This window comes from Rutidosis leptorrhynchoides, chromosome 3 (assembly GCF_046630445.1).
Source record: "Rutidosis leptorrhynchoides isolate AG116_Rl617_1_P2 chromosome 3, CSIRO_AGI_Rlap_v1, whole genome shotgun sequence".
Classification (NCBI taxonomy): Eukaryota; Viridiplantae; Streptophyta; class Magnoliopsida; order Asterales; family Asteraceae; genus Rutidosis; species Rutidosis leptorrhynchoides.
This window is the reverse complement of record NC_092335.1, coordinates 654,126,872-654,147,554: the sequence shown is the minus strand read 5'-3', so window position 1 is coordinate 654,147,554 and position 20,683 is coordinate 654,126,872. Positions and strand designations below refer to the sequence as shown.

General features: G+C 30.6%; 2 protein-coding genes across 2 annotated transcripts; both read left to right on the top strand.

Annotated features, from left to right (window-relative positions):
- The first annotated feature begins 11,968 nt into the window (after positions 1-11,968).
- Positions 11,969-14,342, top strand: LOC139902502 (uncharacterized). The gene is made up of 6 exons (XM_071885117.1): positions 11,969-12,104; positions 12,380-12,789; positions 13,232-13,434; positions 13,550-13,731; positions 13,927-14,040; positions 14,143-14,342. The coding sequence occupies exons 1-6, from the start codon at positions 11,969-11,971 to the stop codon at positions 14,340-14,342; spliced, it is 1,245 nt and encodes a 414-aa protein (XP_071741218.1).
- A 303-nt stretch (positions 14,343-14,645) lies between these two features.
- LOC139902501 (uncharacterized mitochondrial protein AtMg00810-like) lies at positions 14,646-15,160 on the top strand. Its single transcript, XM_071885115.1, has 2 exons — positions 14,646-14,823; positions 14,916-15,160. Exons 1-2 carry the CDS (start codon positions 14,646-14,648, stop codon positions 15,158-15,160), a joined length of 423 nt encoding a protein of 140 aa, XP_071741216.1.
- Positions 15,161-20,683: the final 5,523 nt, after the last annotated feature.

The following is a 20,683-nucleotide window of genomic DNA, read 5'->3' as shown; positions in this document are numbered from 1 at the left end:
TCTTCACAGACCCGACTGACCCTGAAAATAGATTCGATTTTCTCGAACCAACGAGTAAGCCCTATTGGTCCTTCCGTACCACTGAATTCTTGGGGTCGACCAGCCATAAAAGTTTTGTGGGAGCATCCCACGTTGTTGTTCACATTGGCGTTAACATTAGCATTTGCTGCCATAGCAGCAGCAATTCCTTCATTGATCAGGCGTTGCATACGCGCTTCAGTGGACTCTCTTGGAGGCATGATCTTCAAAATAGAATAACACATCCGTTAGTACCAAGAATAATACTAGTGTCATAAAGGAATAGATCAAAACACGAAAAGACTAACCATTAAGATATTAGTCAACTAACACTATGAGTAATAACATGACAGTTATGATTGTTATAGAAATAACCATCACATGCATACATATTTTATGATAACATCATACAACATACATAGCACCTAACATACATGAACATATATTACGCATAATATAACAAGCCAAGAGCCACAACATCAGAAATAAAACATGATAATGATAATAGATGTCATAAAAATAACCATCCATACATAATGAAAAATATCCCATAACAAAATCTTAATAAAATCCTCGGCAAAACGCCGTACATAACCCAAAATGTATGTATAAAAAGGACATTAAGTCTGATGAAATAGATAATCAATATGAATAATCACATCACATTCGCTTAGAGCGGGTGTGATAAGCTGGTCCAGCATGAGTCTCAGCAGGATCCTCATACTTACGCAACTTCCCTTTCACAACATCCAACTCTTCCTTCAACACACGAACAGTGCTCTCGAGAGCCTCGAACTTAGCATTAACTTCTCGATCACGCTTGAGGTTCGCATCCTCAACCCTATGCTTGAAAGTGATAAAGTTACCCATGTCAGCACGGATCTCGTCCATAACTTCATTATGTGGCAAGGTGCGCAAACAATCACTAAGGGCGTTAATACGTGTCACCTCATTATAAGCCCGGTTCATATGAGTAATGGTAGAAAAATAGTAATGAACAGGATCATCGATCTCTGGTTGATTAGCACGACGTATAGCAGGAGACGGTGGAGCAGGAGCAGCAACAGAGTTATCGCTCGAAGTCGACATCTGCAAACAGCAAAACCGCAAACCACATACCAAAAAGATATAAAAGCTAATAATATAACTTATACGAAATGAAATGCATAATAATGCTATAGCAAAAAGGTCGGGCTGTAGACTAGACTCTAATGCACCCTAATAACCACGGGTTGACCACATTAAGACCGCCTAGTTCCCTACAACCAGAGCTCTGATACCACATGTGACGACCCCGTCAAAACCCTTAACGGATCCGTCAGTTGGTCCCACAGCTTGATCGGACTTAAATGAATTAAATAAACAAAGTTGCATTCTTTTATTTCAAATGTTGCCCAAAAAGGAAACAAACCCAATTAAGTAGTTTAAAATCAACCAACCATAGTAATGAACCAAAAGTTGACACAAAACATTGCCAACAAACCCACAATTTAAATTATCCAAAATAGAATGCAAACTTAAGTTTCATAAATAGTTTCATAAAATCTGCCCAAATGCATGCAGACTCTTCTAACGACAGCGGAAGCATCAAATAACTCAAGTACCTGTGAAAACATGCAAGTAAACTGTCAACACAAAGGTTGAGTGAATTATAGGTTTAAATAAATATGTAAACTTTAGACCACAAGATTTAAAAATGTTAGAAAACATTAAACATTATTCCATTATCAATGAGCCACCTGGTAACCACTTAACCCTTTATTTACCCTTACCAAACACAATAAAAATATACACTTGGACAGTGTATCTACAACAAATTACGAAGTACTAAACATTCCGATTATAAATTGCTAGCGCGACTAGCTCGAAATGGGGTTGTCAAACCCGATAGATCTATCCGTAGGATTCGCGTTCACCGGTAGAAACCAATGATTACAGTTACCAGACTAGGGAATATTTTTGTCCAACTCACAATGAATAATTAAATTTAACTGTTACTTGTATCTAACCGTAAATAAAAATCTGCATGTAATCACATCCCAAAAATATACTTTGAAAAGTATGTAAAAACGGGACTATAACTCACCTTAAATAGCAACTGAAGAAATCTCACAAACAAGCGAACAGCAAGTAAAGTAAAGTGATCAAGAAAGATCACAACGCCGACCTATAAATAAAGCAGGTCGAAATAAATAACTAACTTAGGCCAAGTCTTAGTATGATAGCTATTGTACATGTTGCAAGTAGGCATAGAACATTACTCAGCAAGCATCGGTTTGATTGGAACATCATAAGGACACACACTTTCTATTTTTAGAAAGTTTCTATTTTTAGCAGGTTTCCATTTTTGGAAAGTTTCCTATTTTAGGAAAGTTTCTATTTTTAGAAAGTTTCTATTTTTGGAAAGTTTCTATTTTTGGAAAGTTTCTATTTTTGGAAAGTTTCTATTTTTGGAAAGTTTCCAAATTTAGAAAGTTCTATTTTTAGAAAGTTTTGAAGTTAGGAAAGTTTCCTTATTTAGAAAGTCAACAGAAGTCAACTGAAAGTCAAAGTCAACCGAAAGTCAACTCAAAAGTCAACCTTGGTCAAACATAGTCAACATTAATTTGAAAAGTGTAAGTTATAATAATAACATAGGTTATAATGTTATTTAAAGTCAAAAGTGTATAATAATGTCTTAACATAAGTTTAATTAAATAAAATGAATTATTAAAGTTAATATAAGTTGAAATGTTATAATTAGTATAACATAAGTATTTAATTAATTAATTAAATATCAATCATAATATAATTATTATTAATTTATAATAAATTTTAAATCATATCATAAGTATTATTAATTAATAATGAATTATTAATCATATCATAAGTTTCTAATTAAAATTATTAAATCATAAGTATTTAATAATTAAATCATAATTAAATAATAATTAAGTCTTATAATAATTAAATAATTATTTAATATTTATTATAAGTCCTTTAATAATTTCTCAAAAACAAATTTAATACTTATCATAAGTATTTTCCTTTAATAATAAAAGTATTATTAATCATAAGTTTAATTAAAATGTTAATTAAATCATAATTAATAATTAAATGATACAATAAATATTTATATCATAAGTTTTAAATAATAATAATTACTTCTTTTATCATAAGTAATTAATTAATAATGAAATCCATTAATTTTAACATAAGTTTAATCATTAACCATAAGTTTTAAGTTTAAAAGTTCACCGGGTCGTATCTTGAGCCCCGGGTGTCGGTTTCGGGCAAGCCACATATGCAACTTCACCTACTCAAACCACCCGACACAATTATGAACTCAAGAACACTCCAAGAACAGTCCCTAGGTCGTGGATATCAGCCATGACAACATTTGGGAAATCAATTTACTCAAAACGGTAATTCAGGCACAACGGGTGAACCGTGGCTCGGATTTAGGTGACCCGAACATAAAAATTCGTCTCACCATCAGTCCTAACCAAATGACACACCCTAAAGACACCAAGGATGGTCACAAAGTCGGACCCAACCTTGTTCATGCCAAGAACACCTTTCAATCTTTAACAAAAACCAAATTAAGCATAACTAGGGCTCCGGGAATCGAAACGACATGAATCCGGAGTCTAAAATTAATGTCTTGATGAGAGGAACTCATTTATATACTTTATTTTAACATTCATATCAGTTACAAAGTCAGAATATATGAATTATACTGCTGTCCAAAATTTACAAACCGAAATCATAAGCAAACGAGTAATTCTACGCATCCAAACAACATTACAACAACTAATATACATCATACTAATAATATAACATACAAAATCAGTAATATATATGAAAAATCAAAAAGCTAGGATTAGGGTTTATACCCAAATCGAGAATCAAAGTATATGATCGCGTAGAGAACGAAGAGAGGAACACGATTGTATAAATGATTTGATGATCCAAGCAATAAAAAGTGGTGAAGATGGTGATGTATGGTGGTGATGGCGACGGCCTAAAAGGGAGAGGGGGAGAGGAGAGCTCAAAATAGAATTAGGTTTTGTGTTTTGCAAAATAAAATGGAAAAAGGAAAAATCAAGGGAGTATACTCCCTCCCTTGGTGGACTTCGGCCGAATGGGGTGTGTGGGGTGGGCCCCACTAGCCCAAATTTGTTAAATGAAGAATTCCTTATGGCCCGAAAGCCCGAACGAATCCCGAAACGCGAAAACACGCTTACGCGATTAAAAATTCGGAAAGATAACAAACGCGCGACGAAAAATAAATATAAATACACCTAATAATAATATGACCTTAAAATATCATATTTAAAATATTTAGGATTTAAAAATCCCGAAAGCTCGACCGTTGGTTTAAAAACCGAAAAGATTCGCCGGATGGAAATCCGCGAGACGTAGAAACGTATAAATTAAAATATGAATACATATATTCACATAACACATAATAATTATTATATATATATTATTACAAAAATAATAATATAGGTCATAGAAATGACGTGGCACACTAACAGTTAACGGTCGTTAATTAATTAACGGAAAAAGATAACGGAAAAAGTAGGGTCGTGACATGGAAGGTCATAATTCTAAGAGATAAAGGTTATATGTATACCTATAACTATTGTTGTAGAATTATTGCGAGATTCAAAATACTGATTGCTAATTCCCGATAATTGGTATGGCAATACTCGTTACAAGATGCGGATGAGTATATGATAGGGTTTTAATGAACAAATATAATAGATTTTTGGAGAGACTTAAACCAATGAGTAGTGAAGTTGCTGGTAAGTTTACTGCTAATGTGGTGGGATATAAACGGTTTCCCAGTAACGATGATGAAAGAGAAACTTATATATCAATGTTATAGTAAAGTTTATTCGAATGAAAAGTCGAAGTTGACTTGCTGGAGCTGTGACAAAATTGGCTAATTTGAAAAGGGATTGCAAAGTTATTTTCAGTAATAACAACGCCAAAGGAGCTAGCACAGATACGTGTTAAACGTTTACTCAGGTTCTGAGTGTTTTTCAGGTGTATGCCCATATGCATAAGTTCTCCCTTTCGTAGATAACTTGTGGTTGGATCATCTTCTCGATTGAGGTGTTTTCAAGATTCGTGAAAGGTTTGAACACATATTATAATCGTCAAGATACAAATGAGGTTTAAGATGAAATCAAGTGGCAAACTTGAAGAAATGTTTAGTTTCATATGTTATAATCAATATTTTAATTCATTTTAATTGTCAACAGCAAGCGTCGATATATTGGCGACTTGACTGACTCTTAGATCCTAAATTAAATTTCAGGCAGGATGTAAAATCCATGGAAATTTTATTTTAGCATTTTCATGGAGTCTCAATTTTATTTTTTATTTTATTTTATTTTTTAAAAAACTTTTCCTACTTATTAGCCGGAGGTCCACTCGGAAGCAATCTCTCTATCCGTCGAATAGAGAGAGGGATGATTTTCTCTACTTTTGAGAGTGTTTTCACTCTAGGTGGAGAAATGACTTGACTTTATTCTCGGATAGGGGAAGGATTGTCTACATCTCACCTCTCCCATACACCACTTATGGGGTATTGGGTTTTATTGTTGTTGTTGTTGTTGTGTTTAATTGTCCAATGTTATTAGTTCACAGTAACAGTCCAATAATTCATATATAGTTTAATATATAATATTCGAATTAATTAATACGTATCGTGACCCATGTACATGTCTCAGACTCGATCACAACTCAAAGTATATATATTATTATAGAATCAACCTCAACCCTGTATAGCTAACTCCAGCATTACTGCATATAGAGTGTCTATGGTTATTCCAAATAATATATATAGATGCGTCGATATGATATGTCAAAACCTTGTATACGTGTCCCGATATTTAAATGCGTAAATAACAATATTTAAATGACGATAAATAAAGTGCGTAAAATAAATAACAGAAATTAAATGATGATAAATAAAATTGCGATAATTAAAATTGCGATAAATAAAATGTAATTTGTTAGCTAGGAACAGTTAGCGTGGATTCTTAACAAAATTCTTCTCATAGTTAAATTGTTTGTTTCTAACAAATTTTATTTTGTCCAATGTTTTCTTTATTATGCCACTTGTTGGATTCTGATAGGTCAAAATCCAAATATGAAATTGAATGAAAATGGTTATTCTGTGGTGGACGGATTCGTATATCTGTGGATGTAAGTAGGATAGTAAATGATCGTTGAATCAAATTTGAAGAATATACATTGTAACTTATTAATGTGAAATCTAAATATTCCTCGGGTATTACCTACCCGTTAAAATATTTTCACCATTAACAGTTTGTACAAAAGAATTTTTAATTACAATCTTTATGAAAACATATATACATATATATTTTCTTCAGATGTAATTATGGATTTAATGAGTTAATATGATATTAATCTCATTTGATTTTCGGTTTGAGCTAGAATAAATAATCTCTAAGACTTTAGAGATTACATAATCGCCATGAAGAACGAAGATAATTGATGTAGAACGATATGTAGAACGGTGATTATACTCGAGGTACGGAATGAGATGTTGAGGCATGTGATGTTGAAACTTGGGTTGTTGGCGGTACTGGTGTTACCGGTGCTGTTGCTGAAGCTGGTAAATTTTGTACCATATTCTCCTAATTGATTACTCAAGCGCGAAGTTCGTTGACTTATTCTATTATTCTGGGATGATTGTCGGTCGGAACGAGCGGATGAATAAGGTTTAGAATTGTGGATAGAATATAATCGTGGCGAGATACTCTAGAAATGAGTGTGAAAATGGTGTTTCGAATGGGTTCGCCGGTAAGTGCTTCAGGTTCTTCGCCATAAGGGGAATGTGGTGAATGGAAAAGATTGCCTTCTTCTCGTCTCCATCGGTTAAGTCGACTACGAACCCATCATATGAATTGGGGATGGATGATTTGTTGATTCATTCTGGTGACACTGCTTTTGGAGCTTAGGTGAAACTCCATATCGGAATAGCTGTTGGAATCCGAGAAATTCGAACTGGTTGAGGGATTCATCTCGTACGATCAGATGAAGGATTTTCGATAAGAAATAGATTATAGGATGTAGATTAGTACCCTGCAATACATAATTTACATATGCATATATAATACTAAAATCTCATAAGTTACGGAGGAATCTACGGAAGCTGTCAGACAAAGGTAACAATAACATATACGCTAAGATATGAATTTATCTATACACTGTCTACGCAATAGAGGCAGTAATACGTGTCTAGACTTTAAGGATGATAAGCAAATAATTTTAGACACTAAATGATAAGCAAAACTTTTGACATGCAGACACGGTCGAAGTCCAGACCCACTAATGCATCTAAACAACTATCAGTTAGACACACTAATGCAAGACCTGGTTCGCTAAGACCACCGCTCTGATACCACATGAGACGACCCGTCCTAATCCATAAGGACGAATACAATAACATATGATTACATCGCAAGGTATTTGATCTCTATATGATACATTTTACAAACATTGCCTTCTTTTTTAAAAGACTAACTTTCTTTACATCAAAAATTGACGGCATGCATACCATTTCATAATATATCCAACTATAATTGACTTAGTAATAATCTTGATGAACTCAACTACTCGAATGCAACGTCTTTTGAAATATGTCATGAATGACTCCAAGTAATATCTCTAAAATGAGCAAATGCACAGCGGAAGATTTCTTTAATACCTGAGAATAAACATGCTTTCAAGTGTCAACCAAAAGGTTGGTGAGTTCATAGGTTTTTCATAAAACAATAAAATTCATCATTTTGATAGACCACAAGATTTAAATCCTGCATGGAACAAATGGGCCCGAATCTTATACCCACCTATAATGTACATGCGATATCTTTTAAATACAGTACACCTTTCTCGTGTACGAAAATCATTTTTCATAAATCTTAGTAACCGTACACATATCTCGTGCACAAAAATAACATACACATAACCTGTGTATAAAATCATTCTCTCGATACATAACATTCACTTTTCATTTCTTTCATAGCTTGGCTTGGTAACCGACCTTAACATATAATGCGCATAATAATATCCCCAAAACAGAACATCTCGTCTGTATAATAATCATATAAACTTTGAAGTACTAAACACCACGCCCACTAGCCATTCCGTCTAGTGAACATTCTGGGTGGGATTGTTAAACCCGGTAGCTACCTTTAGAATTCGCGTCAATTAGGCGTGCACTAATTCTCAAAATTAGTGATGTTCCCTAATTCTTAGGTTACCAAGCAATAATAATCAGGGAAAAAATATTCATATCAATTGTGGCAATTATCACGTTCACATAATTCAATGGTGGCAATTATCACGTCCACATAATTCATTCGAGGAATGTTTTGCTTGTGTCTATCTCGTCAAACATTTATAAAAGCATTTCATGTATTCGCAGTCCAAAAATATATTTCAAAAGCATTTAATAAAGCAGTTGTAAAAGTAGCGCATGTATTCTCAGTCCCAAAAATGTAAAGAGTAAAAGGGAATCAAATGAACTCACTCTACTGTATTTTGTAGTAAAAATACATATGACGACATTGAACAATGCAGGGTTTGGCCTTAGATTCACGAACCTATATCATTTGTATATTTATTAATATACATAGTTGTAATAGAACAAATATATATAAAAATTTATTAGTTATATCCTTTTTATATTAATAATATATTTATATATGTTTCATATATTCATTTTGTATACAAATATTTTAATTGTTGTTATGTCATATATATTAAACATATCATTTGTATATCAATAATAGTAGTTATATTAATACCAAAATAATCTTAATAGTGGTAAAATGATAATAATTATAATACTTAATATTATTAATAAGATAATAATGTTAATAATTCTATTAATGCTAATATGTGTAAAAATATTAATTTTTATTGTAAATGACAGTTTTAATAATAATGATTTACTAATAATAATAATAATAATAATAATAATTCTAATCATAATCATAACATTTATATTACTACTAAAATGGTAAGTTTAATAATATTAGTAATACTTATAATGGTACTAATAATAATATTAATAATAATATTACTTAATAAAAATACTAGTAATGATAATGATGTTAGTAATAACGATAATAATATTTTTAGTTATAATTGTGATTTTTAATTGTGTTAGTAATAAATGATAATTTTTATTAGTAATAATGATAATAGTAATAATAACAATCTTATTACTAATGAAAATGTTAATAATAATATTACTTAGTGATATTACTAGTAAGGGTAATAATATTGGTTATACAATAATAATAATAATAATAATAATAATAATAATAATAATAATAATAATAATAATAATAATAATAATAATAATAATAATCGTAATTATAATACATATACTAATATTGACGATATTGATAATTCTTTTAAGGTGATCAATGATAACAATACTTTTAATATATTAAGGATAATAACAATTAACATAATAATAATAACAATAACTAATAATAATCCTAATCATATAATACTTATATCAATACTATTAATGACATTAACAATACTTACTAATGTTACTTAATTAACAAAAGGGATAATAATATTAACCATAGTATTTACCATAATAATAATAATAATAATAATAATAATAATAATAATAATAATAATAATAATAATAATAATAATAATAATAATAATAATAAATATGATTTTTGGAAATTAATTACTACCTCAAAACGCTTTTAAAAAAATAGATGCCGCAAGTCGGGCTCGAACCCGAGACCTCTAGCCAACCCGACACTCCTCTTAACCAATCGTCTGCTGATATCATATTCGTTTAAAAGCAGAACCCGTTTATAATTAACCTGTTTTTCTTTTCTGTTTCTATTCCCTCTTCTCCTTCAATTTATAAGTGACCAGGAACAACTTCATCATCAAACAAATGATTTAATGTTTTAATTAAGATTGAAATCGAATTGTAAATAACATGAGCAAGTTACTTTCGTTAAATTAAGTAAAAAAATAAAAAATAGTGTAAACACACAGCTTCGTTGCTGCCGCTGTTTCCTTTAAAAAAAAATAAAGATTTCAATTTTAAGGAAGTTTTAGTTCATGAGTTCAATATGAAATAAGTTCTAAATCAATCCTATAAACTATTGGAATCATCAATTGCTCAAGAAACATCAAAACGATTACGAATTTCGCGATGAACAAAAAGTTTAACTTTTGAATATAAAACTTTGACTTGTAAATTCGATTTTGTTTGAAGGAATTGAGAGTTGAAATCTTACAGAAAGTTTGTTTAGGTACATCCTAACACTCTTGCATTTATACATTTTGAGTTTGGATTTGAATTCGAATGATGAGCAAAAAGTGAAGAAGGCAGAGTGTCGAGCTTTTTCTTCAAAATTTCGATTTAATTTTTCCTGTTCTAATTCGAATTGGATAAGTAGAGGTTTAGGTAGTGATTGAGTGATATTATTACAGCTAAATTCTTCCATTATAGTTTGTTTGGTAGCCTAACTAATTCGACAAGAGAATAATTCAAGGACAGAAACATGATAAAAAAAAATAATAACATAGATATAGATGGGTAACGGAATTGTACAATATGATATAGTGATGTAACAATTTTTGGAGACAGAATCAATAATCAGATAAAGTTGGATTATGACATGAACTGAATTTCAATCTATATCCCTTTATTCTTATTTATCAATAATTATCAAGTATAAATATATAATAAATAATAATTACAATACTAATAACAATAATAATATAATTAATAATAATATTAATATTATCAATTAATACTGATAATATAATGATATAAATAATAAAGATAATAATATGGTAATATTATTAATAACAAAAATGGAAGTTTTTATAAGTTTGATCATAATGATAAGAATGATAATACTATTATTAATGATACTAATACATTGTATTATTTTCTAATAACTATAATAATAATGATAATAATAGTTCTGAATAAAAAAAATGGTAATAATGTTTAATAATATTACTAATCATAATGACTAAAATCATAACTTTACTACTAGTTATAATGATATTTAACAAATCACAGGTATCAATTTTAGTATTATAATTTTAATAATATTGCTATTAATATTAATAATGATAATGAATGTAATAATAATCATATAATAATTATAATTAAACTTGTAATTTATATTACAATTTATATCATGTATTATATGAATACATCTATTGAATATTGAATATTTATATATTTTATAAATGTTACAATATAATAGTTATTAATAGGAATCTTATATATATATATATATATATATATATATTACTATATTGATTCACAATAATATCTTATATCTATTTATATATTCATTTTAATAATAACTTTATTATTTTGTTTATTATTTTTACATTTTTAATTCTTGATTAAAGTGTATTTTAGTTATTCAAAAAAAAAATATATTACATATACTTATATTCATATTTATATATATGTACATATTTATTTACAAAAAAATTATTCGTGAATCGTCGGGAACAATAGAAGGGTAATTGTAAATATGAAAACAATTCAAAAATTTTGAGATTCAATATTGCAGACTTTGCTTATTGTGTCGGAATTATATAAAGATTAAGTTTAAATTTGATCGGAAATTTTCGGATCGTCATAGAGCAATGGTTCAAGGAAGTATAAGTTACATAAAGAGACCTATTTAAATGAACAACAAGGTATACATGTGAATGTATACTATACTAAAATCAAATGTGTGTAGGAAGAAATGAATTCTTTGAATTAACTTTCAAGAGTTAATACTGCTACTATTGATGTGGTTAATCTGTTAACTGCTATAAATCAACGAAAAGAAGAACAACATTTGTTTCAGTTTTTGATGGTCTTGATGATCATTATAGTTCATTGAGGAGTCAATTATTACTTATGACTCCTTTACTAAGTGTTGAATCATCATGCTCTATGCTGCAACAAGAGGAAATTCATAGAAAGATGTTTAACATAGTTGAAACAACTGCTTTTTACAGTAAGATTCCTCAGAAGGAAAAGTGCTCAATTTGTGGTTTGAGGTGGCATCCACTTGAAAAATGATGAGAAAAAGTAGGCTATCCACATGAGCACAGTAAATACAAACAATTTGCAGCTAAATTGTCAAGTCAGGGTGGTCAAAGTCAAAATATGTGTTTAAGAAATCTGCAGCTACCGTAGAAGGCAATAATGTGGTTTTTACCTCTGCACAGTTTGAACAACTATTGAAAAGTTTTCCACAAATGAATCATAATGAAGTGCAGGACAAGAATTACTAGGATGATGAGTTGGATCATCATTTTGCTGCAGGTATATTAACTAAATCATCACTTAAAATTGAGTGGATATTAGATACTGGTGCTACAGACCATAAGACTCCTTTATCTGAAAATCTTGTTGAGGCTAAAAGCTTATTTTATAAACCTTATATTAAAATTCCAAATGGGAACTCTTCTATTATAACTTTTATTGGAAAACTACAACTTAAGAATAATATGACTTTGAAAGATCTGCTTGTTGTTCCATATTTCAAATTTAGTATATTATCTGTACCTAAACTTACTAAAGATCAATCTTGTATTGTGATGTTCTATTCACAATTCTCTGTTATTCGGTACTTGATCACAAGCAAGGTGATAGGCCTGGGTAAGAGAAGAGCTAATATGTACTACTTGATCAAAGCGCCTCTGTATCAGATTAATCAAAGATTAGCTAAGATGGTTGTTTTTGTTGTGAATGATTGTAATTTGTTACTATAAGCAAATGTATATGTGCTAGTACTAGTAAAGAGGTCAATTCTTGTAGCTTGTGGCATCATAGGCTAGGACATGTGTCCAATATAAAGTTACAATGTATATTTTCTGTATCTGTATTGGTTAATAAAAGGAATAAATACAGTGTTTTTTTAACCTATCCAATGGCAAAGGTCACTAAATTATCTTTTCATGTTAGTAGTTCACATAGTGATACTATTTTTCAGTTGATACACATTGATATATGAGGTCCATATAAAGTGGTTTATGAAGGAAAATATAGGTTCTTCTTGATACTTGTAGATGATTGTAGTAGAGCAACTTAGGTGTACTTACTTGTAAACAAGAATGATTGCTTCGGTGTATTTAAATTTTTTCTAAAGTTTGTTAACAATAAATTTGAAAAAAGGTTAAAGCGGTAAGATTAGATAATGCCTTAGAGTTTGAAAAAGGTGATCTGGGAAGGTATTTAGCTCAGTATGGAATTGAACATCAAACTTCATGTCATGATAGATCGCAACAAAATGGTAGAGTAGAAAGGAAACATAGGCACACACTTGAAGTGGCTAGGGCATTGAAGTTTCAAGCTAATTTACCTTTAAAGTTTTTGAGGTGATTGTGTTACTACTGCCACGTATCTTATCAACAGATTTCCTTTTTTAGTTTTCAAAAATAAGATATCATATGTAATTCTATTCAATAAATCACCTACTTATGATGATCTTAGAGTATTTGATTATTTTGCCATGACATCATGTGTGTTTATTGGTTATCCTCCTCATCAAAAGGTATACAAGTTGTATAACCTTTTATCTCATTCTGTATTTTTATCAAGTGATGTTCAGTTTTATGAACATATATTTCCTTATTCTGCCGAAAATGTCAATAAGTTCATGCATCCTGTTCCAAGTGTTATACATACATCACCATAGTTTGCAATTTCTCCTTCAATATATGATGATTCATCTTTCATATTTGCATTAAAAACACAAGATAATACTGGTGTACATCTTGTACATGATACTACTACCACTGTACCGAAATTAAGAAGATCTACTAGGACTTCAAATGCTCCTATTTGGCATTAAGATTATGTTTTTCCAGGATCTACAAGTGGTTTGTCTCACACACGAGTTGCTAACCAAGTTACTAGTCATGTGTTACAAGATGAGTTTCAGCATTATGTTACTGCATTAATGGCTCATGTTGACCCAACACGTTTTAAATAAGCTTTTAAAGACTCAGGTTGGTGTGCAGCTATGGATAATGAACTAGCTGCATTAGAAACAAACAACACTTGAGAAATTATTGATCTATCAGCTGGAAAGAAGGCCATAAGTTGTCATTGGATTTATAAAACAAAGCTCAAAGCAGATGATACAATGGACATAAAAAAGGAAAGGTTTGTTGTGGATGGTAATAGACAAAGGAAAGCGGTAGATTATGCAAAAACTTTTGCACCTGTTGCAAAAATGATTACTGTTAGGTCGCTGTTAGTTGTGGCGGCTATGTATGATTAAGAATTGTGTCAAATGGATGTCTCAAATGCATTTCTGCATGGTGATCTAATGGAAGAAGTCTATATGCAAACTTAAAAAGTCCTTGTATGGGCTTAAACAAACACCTAGACAATGATTTGCTAAATTGTCAAGTACTTTGTTGTCCTTTGGTTATCAACAATCTAAAGCTGATTATTCATTGTTCACTAAAAAAGATAATGAACAATTCAATCTATTTTGGTATATGTAGATGACTTGTTAATTACTGGGAATAGTCATGATCATATTGTGCAGTTATAAGAACAACTGAAATCAACATTTCATATGAAAGATTTGGGTGAATTGAGTTACTTTTTGGGTTTAGAAGTATTTAAGTCTGAGCATGGAATTTTTGTATCTCAAAGAAAATATACATTGGATTTGTTGAAAGAAGCTAGTGTGCAAAACATGAGACCTTACAAATTACCTATGAATCAAAATATTAAACTCACTGCAGAAGTTGGTACACCCTTAACTGATCCAGAAGTTTACAAAAGGTTAATAGGAAAATTGATTTATTTAACTATTACAAGACTTAATATATCTGTTATACAGTGCAATTGTTAAGCTTTATGCATAATCCAACATCTGTGGATATGCAAGCAGTGAAACATTTATTGTGGTATCTGTTATTAGCTCCATACCAAGGTATAATTCTTGCTAAAAGGTCTGCAGTTCAGTTAAAAGCTTATGGTGATTCGGATTGGGCAAGTTTTTCAATGATCAGAAGGTCAACCACATGTTTTTGTATGGAAATCAAAGAAGCAAAATTTGGCCTCTCGTTCATCTACAGAGGCTGAATATAGAGCAATGGCATTAATATGTTGTGAAATCACTTGGTTAGTTACTTTGTTAAAAGATTTAGGCCTCAATGATTTGGATTCATTTGAATTACTTTGTGATAATCAATCAGCTATACATATTGCTACAAAATCCAATCTTCCATGCTAGAACTAAACATATCGAGGTTGATTGCCATTATATATGAGATCAAGTGAAATTAGGGATGATTAAGATGCAGTATGTACCCACAAAGTCACAATTACCATATGTTTGCACGAAAATTATACCCACAGAACATCACAATAAACTCTTGTCCAAGTTGGAAGTTTTACTGCCCATTACTCACAACTTGGAGGGGAGTATTGATGTAAATAGAAGTCCAGGGACTAAAGTGTAAATAGAAGTCCAGGGGCTTGATTGTATTTATTGATGGTGTAGGGATGACTTATGTAACTTTGTTCGTTTAAGTTGTTAATTCTGTTAGAGTGGTTAATTAGTTAGTTGACGTGTATAATCAGATGTAATGAATCGATTGTAAATCTATTGAATGAATGAATTGTTGAGTTCATCGTTCAATTTGTATCTTCGTTGTTATCACTCTTTATAACTTCCTAAAAATAAAGGTAAACCCTAAACCTAAACTAGTTATAAAGTATGTTGCTACATAATTGTATACGCTATGGCACCATGTTTTGTATATCAATTAAAATTAAATTATCTAGTTTAGTCTCATGGGGATATTTTTTAACGTACAAACATCACCTAATATAATGAACATGTTTAGCATGTGTCACATAAATAGTCTCGTACAAAACATATGATTATGTTTTAAAAGATTAGTTCCGATTTTTTGTATCATCTATTTTGTCATATTCATCGTATCCTTCATTGATATTGATATTACTTAACTAAAACTAATAACGTTTCTAAAATGAGGAAGTTAAAAGTTTCTAAAGAATGCTTTTTAACCCACATTACCAACAACATGAGCCATATTAAAGAATTTTACAACGCATAAAATTGATTTTTGAGTAGTGCTAGTGTGTACAATCGCTACTTATATTTTTAAATAATTGAATAGTTCTTGAATTTATATTTTCTTATGCGAAAAACAAACACTTAAAACGACAAGAAGCACTTCTCAAGACAAAACTACGAGCCCGATGAGCCCGAACACCCCGAACAAAAAAAAACCGACCAAACGATCCAAAGAAACAAATACGGCTTAAAACTAACCCAACCAACCAAACCTATGATAGAAGAAATATATACCAGATCTCATCCAATGCCGGAAGATTAAGGATTAAGAGTTATCTCTCACTCTGAAACACTAAACAAACACTAACTAAACTCAAAAGAGAGCACATAACTTAACTGTACTAATTATGTGAAGTAAAATATGAATTCAATTTATCACTACGGTCATCGGATATTTAATAATGACTTAAAAAAGTATTTGGGCCTTGTTTTAGAAGTTTAAAACTGTGGGTTTTAAATTTTGTTTTAGAAGTATAAAAGATATTTAATTTTTTGTAATTTAATGTAAATATTGTTTTGGAGGAATGTAATTTTATTTTATATCATTATTTATTCTAATTCTAATTTATAAATTTTGATGACCTCTTTAATTTATTAAATCACAAAAAATATTGAATGTGAGAAGGCTTTGTCTTAGGAATATATATTTTATGTATTACGTAGAATTAATTTGGCCCTCCCATAACATATGTTCAAGATCGCCACCGATTTCAAGTAAACTAACATATTTTAACTAAGTTTTAAAATGGCGTTTCGCACAATTTATGAAAGCTAAAAATCAAACATGATACTAGTAATTTTTTATTCCCCCTAATATCTAAACCTTAGATTACAATAGAAAAACAACCTTAATTGCGGGGTTACATGCGTCAATTACGTTAATAATTGTCTCACCTATTTTTATTTTAGTTTTCATTATAAAGCAAAGTTTATACTCCGTATATTGATGAAAAAAAAAAAAAAAAAATCATAAGAGTTTTACATGTTTCTATACATATATGCAATATATATATGCAATATATATGTAAAACAGCCCAATATATCCGGCCTCCTATGCCGACCCACCCTAAAGAGGGTCGTTTCATGTTTTTAAGTTTTGCTAAGACACATAAAGAGCTTGAAATTAGTGAGAAAAAGTACAATGGTAAAATAATTAAGATCGATATAACAATAACAATAATAAATGTCCGCCAATGAAATTTGGATCGTGCTTTACACTCAGCTAGCCTTTTTTATTTTTAAATATAACCAGACACCTAACTTCTTCATATATGTACCAATAGAGAGATCTAAGTAGATGAATGAAAAAACACTCACTTCGCAACCGAAACGGCATGCCAAGTTTTCTATTTCTGCCACACACAATTTATATTTAAAATAACTTTCAACTTGGAAACGTCTTTACAAACATTTAAAAAATTCGTAATGTTGTGCGGAGTCATCATAATCCTTTTCCCGTAAAAATATAACATCATCCGTTTATTGTAAATGTGATAGGTCGTCTTATCCCTCTCGAACTTAGCTCTTAGTTAGACTTAACATTTACAATATTAGTTATGAATTATTATCCAATCTGTTTATTTGATGACCCCAATTATTTCACATGATATGTATTATGGAATACGTACATCACGATCATTAGTCATTACAAATAGGTTTCAAGTTTTGACATACATCTCCCTTAAACCAAGTCAACCTATTTTTGTTACTATATAGTATGTTCCTTATATATGATTTTAACTTTCATATAAGCTAATCATAATTAATACAATATAGTTCGTAAAACTATTTTTCTTACCATTGTTTTTGACTCGCTTTATGAGTCAACTAATCCCAGAACGATTACTTATTTTGCGAGCAACTTAAAATCATTACGGGTGAACTTTCGTTGCCACAATAAAATTTTTGTTGCTTAGACCATGAATATCGCGCCCGTGTTGCGGCTGAATTTGAAGCAACACGCCAACACGCACGCCGTAACGCGGCGTGTTGGCCAAAATCTTCGAGGCGTGTAGGAACGTAGCACAGCAAGTTTGAAGCGTGTTTGGGCAATTTCGTGTACTTGGAAACAGATTTGCAACGAATATATGACAATTTCTCTCTATATATACAGACATACACATGCATACATTCACACAAACATATACACATATACCCTTCTCCATATTTATCAAAACACATTGTCTTCCACCAAACTTTCTCTTGATGTTCACTACGGGGGACGGGCTGAGAACGACTTTAGGTCGTACGTAGAAAGGGGGAAAAATCATTTGAAGATGTAGCTGTTGCCGAAATCGAATATTGGACGAAGCTAACAAAGTTTCTCCAAAAAGAAACACCAAAGGTATTCACGCAAATGATGTATTTCGACGAAGAGGCGCAAGTGTTGATGTTCCTGTTTACGGATGAGCAATGGAATGCGCAAAAGGAGCGAGCCAGGACACGACCATGTCGAATTGTCTTATATCTCGTCAACATGGGTCAAGCGACTTACGATCAGGCGCACTCCGATTCGAGTAGCCTTGAGTCCGGTTACGTGAGTCAAGACTCTATATATTAAAAAACTAATCATGTATTGTTTTTTAATTTTTAGGTCGTTTTAGCGTAATTTAGGACTTTTAATTATGTATTTTTTTTTTCATTTTTAGGAATTTTAAATTAAGTAATTTAGAACTTTTTTATTTTTAATATAATCGTATTTTTTTAATTTGAATTTTAGTGTATTTTATTAAATTTATTTGTTTTTTATAATTTACAAAATAATAATATAAAAGCAATTAAAATCAATAAAAATGAAAGAAAAATGTAAAAGAAATAAAAAAATACGCCCAACACGCCACTCAGCACGCCACCCATTATACAGCAGTCTGGCAACACCCTCATCAAGCACCCCACCCTCACCCAGCAAAACGCCAACACGCATGGCAGGGATAAATATGGTCTTAGTGGATTTGAAGTTGAAAGCTCTCAAAGCTTTAATCTTATTTAAGAGCAATAGGGAGACACGGAGATGACAAAGGGGTACTCAACATCTCCCAGTAGGCCCAATTACAATGAAATATTAATAGTTCGTCTTTAATTATTTTAACTAATCATCCCTCAATTATTATTGTAGAAGTTTTTCTCTCATGTCTTAATCCCTTAATGACAACCTTTAGTACTGTCATTAGAAAAATCCTAAATGATACAGACAAACTTAAGTATATTATTATAGAAGAGTATTTAGAGTTTTACCATAATTTTATTCAAATTTAACTAGTTTTAAATTTTGAACCATTAATTTTTTTTTAATTTTTGAGCTATTATTTATAAGTTATTTAGTGAAATAATGACTTGAAGTTTACATAATTAGCTAATTTTTGCAATTATTTTTCACAAAACTTATGTATTAGGTTTAATTCGGATTTTAATTCTATATAAGTTGGTTATGATTACTTACTTATTTTCTCACTATAATAATTTGTTATGATGTGTGAAAAGAGGTTTTAATGTAATATATAATTGTCAAGTAAGCTTCCCATATTATCAAATTCTGACTTCGCCCCTATTTAAGAGGTCAAATTCTAATTGATCACTCGCTAAGGTTCGCTTCAAAGTGATGTCTTTGAAGTTCGAGGATACACACCATGTGTGAGCGATCAACGCCTGTTGAAAAGTATAATATATGTTAGTCGTCATAGTAGTGACTGGTTGTTTTGTTTTGTGTTGGTTTTGTGACACATGTATTGTTCTGATCGATGTTGTGGTTTGTGTTTTGGCTAAGAGCTTCTTGTGCTCCCAACATTATATACCAATATCTAAAAGGTAAAGTGGAAATGAATAGTACTATTCATTTTTTCATTTTACGTAAACTAAACCCCTTAACTTTCATTAAAATACAAATTGAACTCCCCACTTTATACGTATACCTATATCTAAAAGGTAAAGTGGAAATAAATAGTACTATTCATTTTTTCACTTTTCGCAAACTTAACCCCTTAACTTTCATTAAAATACAAATCGAACCCCCACTTTATACCTATACCTATATCTAAAAGGTAAAGTGGAATGAATAGTACTATTCATTTTTTCACTTTTCGCAAACTTAACCCCTTAACTTTCATTAAAATACAAATCGAACCCCCCACTTTATACGTATATTTTTCCCCAAATTTCACAAGCTTAACCCCCTAACTTTTATTAAAATACAAATCGAACCCCCACTTTACTAACTTTTTTTTTTAACTAATATTCAATTTTCACAATCTTAACCCCCTAACTTTTATTAAAATACAAATCGAACCCCCAAAAGGTAAAGTGAAAATGAATAGTACTATTCATTTTTTCACTTTTCGCAAACTTAACCTCTTAACTTTCATTAAAATACAAATCGAACCCTCCACTTTATACGTATACCTATATTTAAAAGGTAAAGTGGAAATGAATAGTACTATTCATTTTTTCACTTTTCGCAAACTTAACCCCTTAACTTTCATTAAAATACAAATCGAACCCCCCACTTT

Coding starts and splice junctions, on each gene's coding strand:
- LOC139902502 (XM_071885117.1), top strand. CDS start 11,969: ATGACTCCTTTACTAAGTGTTGAATCATCATGCTCTATGCTGCAACAA. Junction 12,105..12,379: donor GGAAAAGTGCTCAATTTGTG/GTTTGAGGTGGC, acceptor ATTTTGCTGCAG/GTATATTAACTAAATCATCA. Junction 13,732..13,926: donor GTTCATGCATCCTGTTCCAA/GTGTTATACATA, acceptor ATGTTTTTCCAG/GATCTACAAGTGGTTTGTCT.
- LOC139902501 (XM_071885115.1), top strand. CDS start 14,646: ATGAAAGATTTGGGTGAATTGAGTTACTTTTTGGGTTTAGAAGTATTT. Junction 14,824..14,915: donor TAAACTCACTGCAGAAGTTG/GTACACCCTTAA, acceptor TCTGTTATACAG/TGCAATTGTTAAGCTTTATG.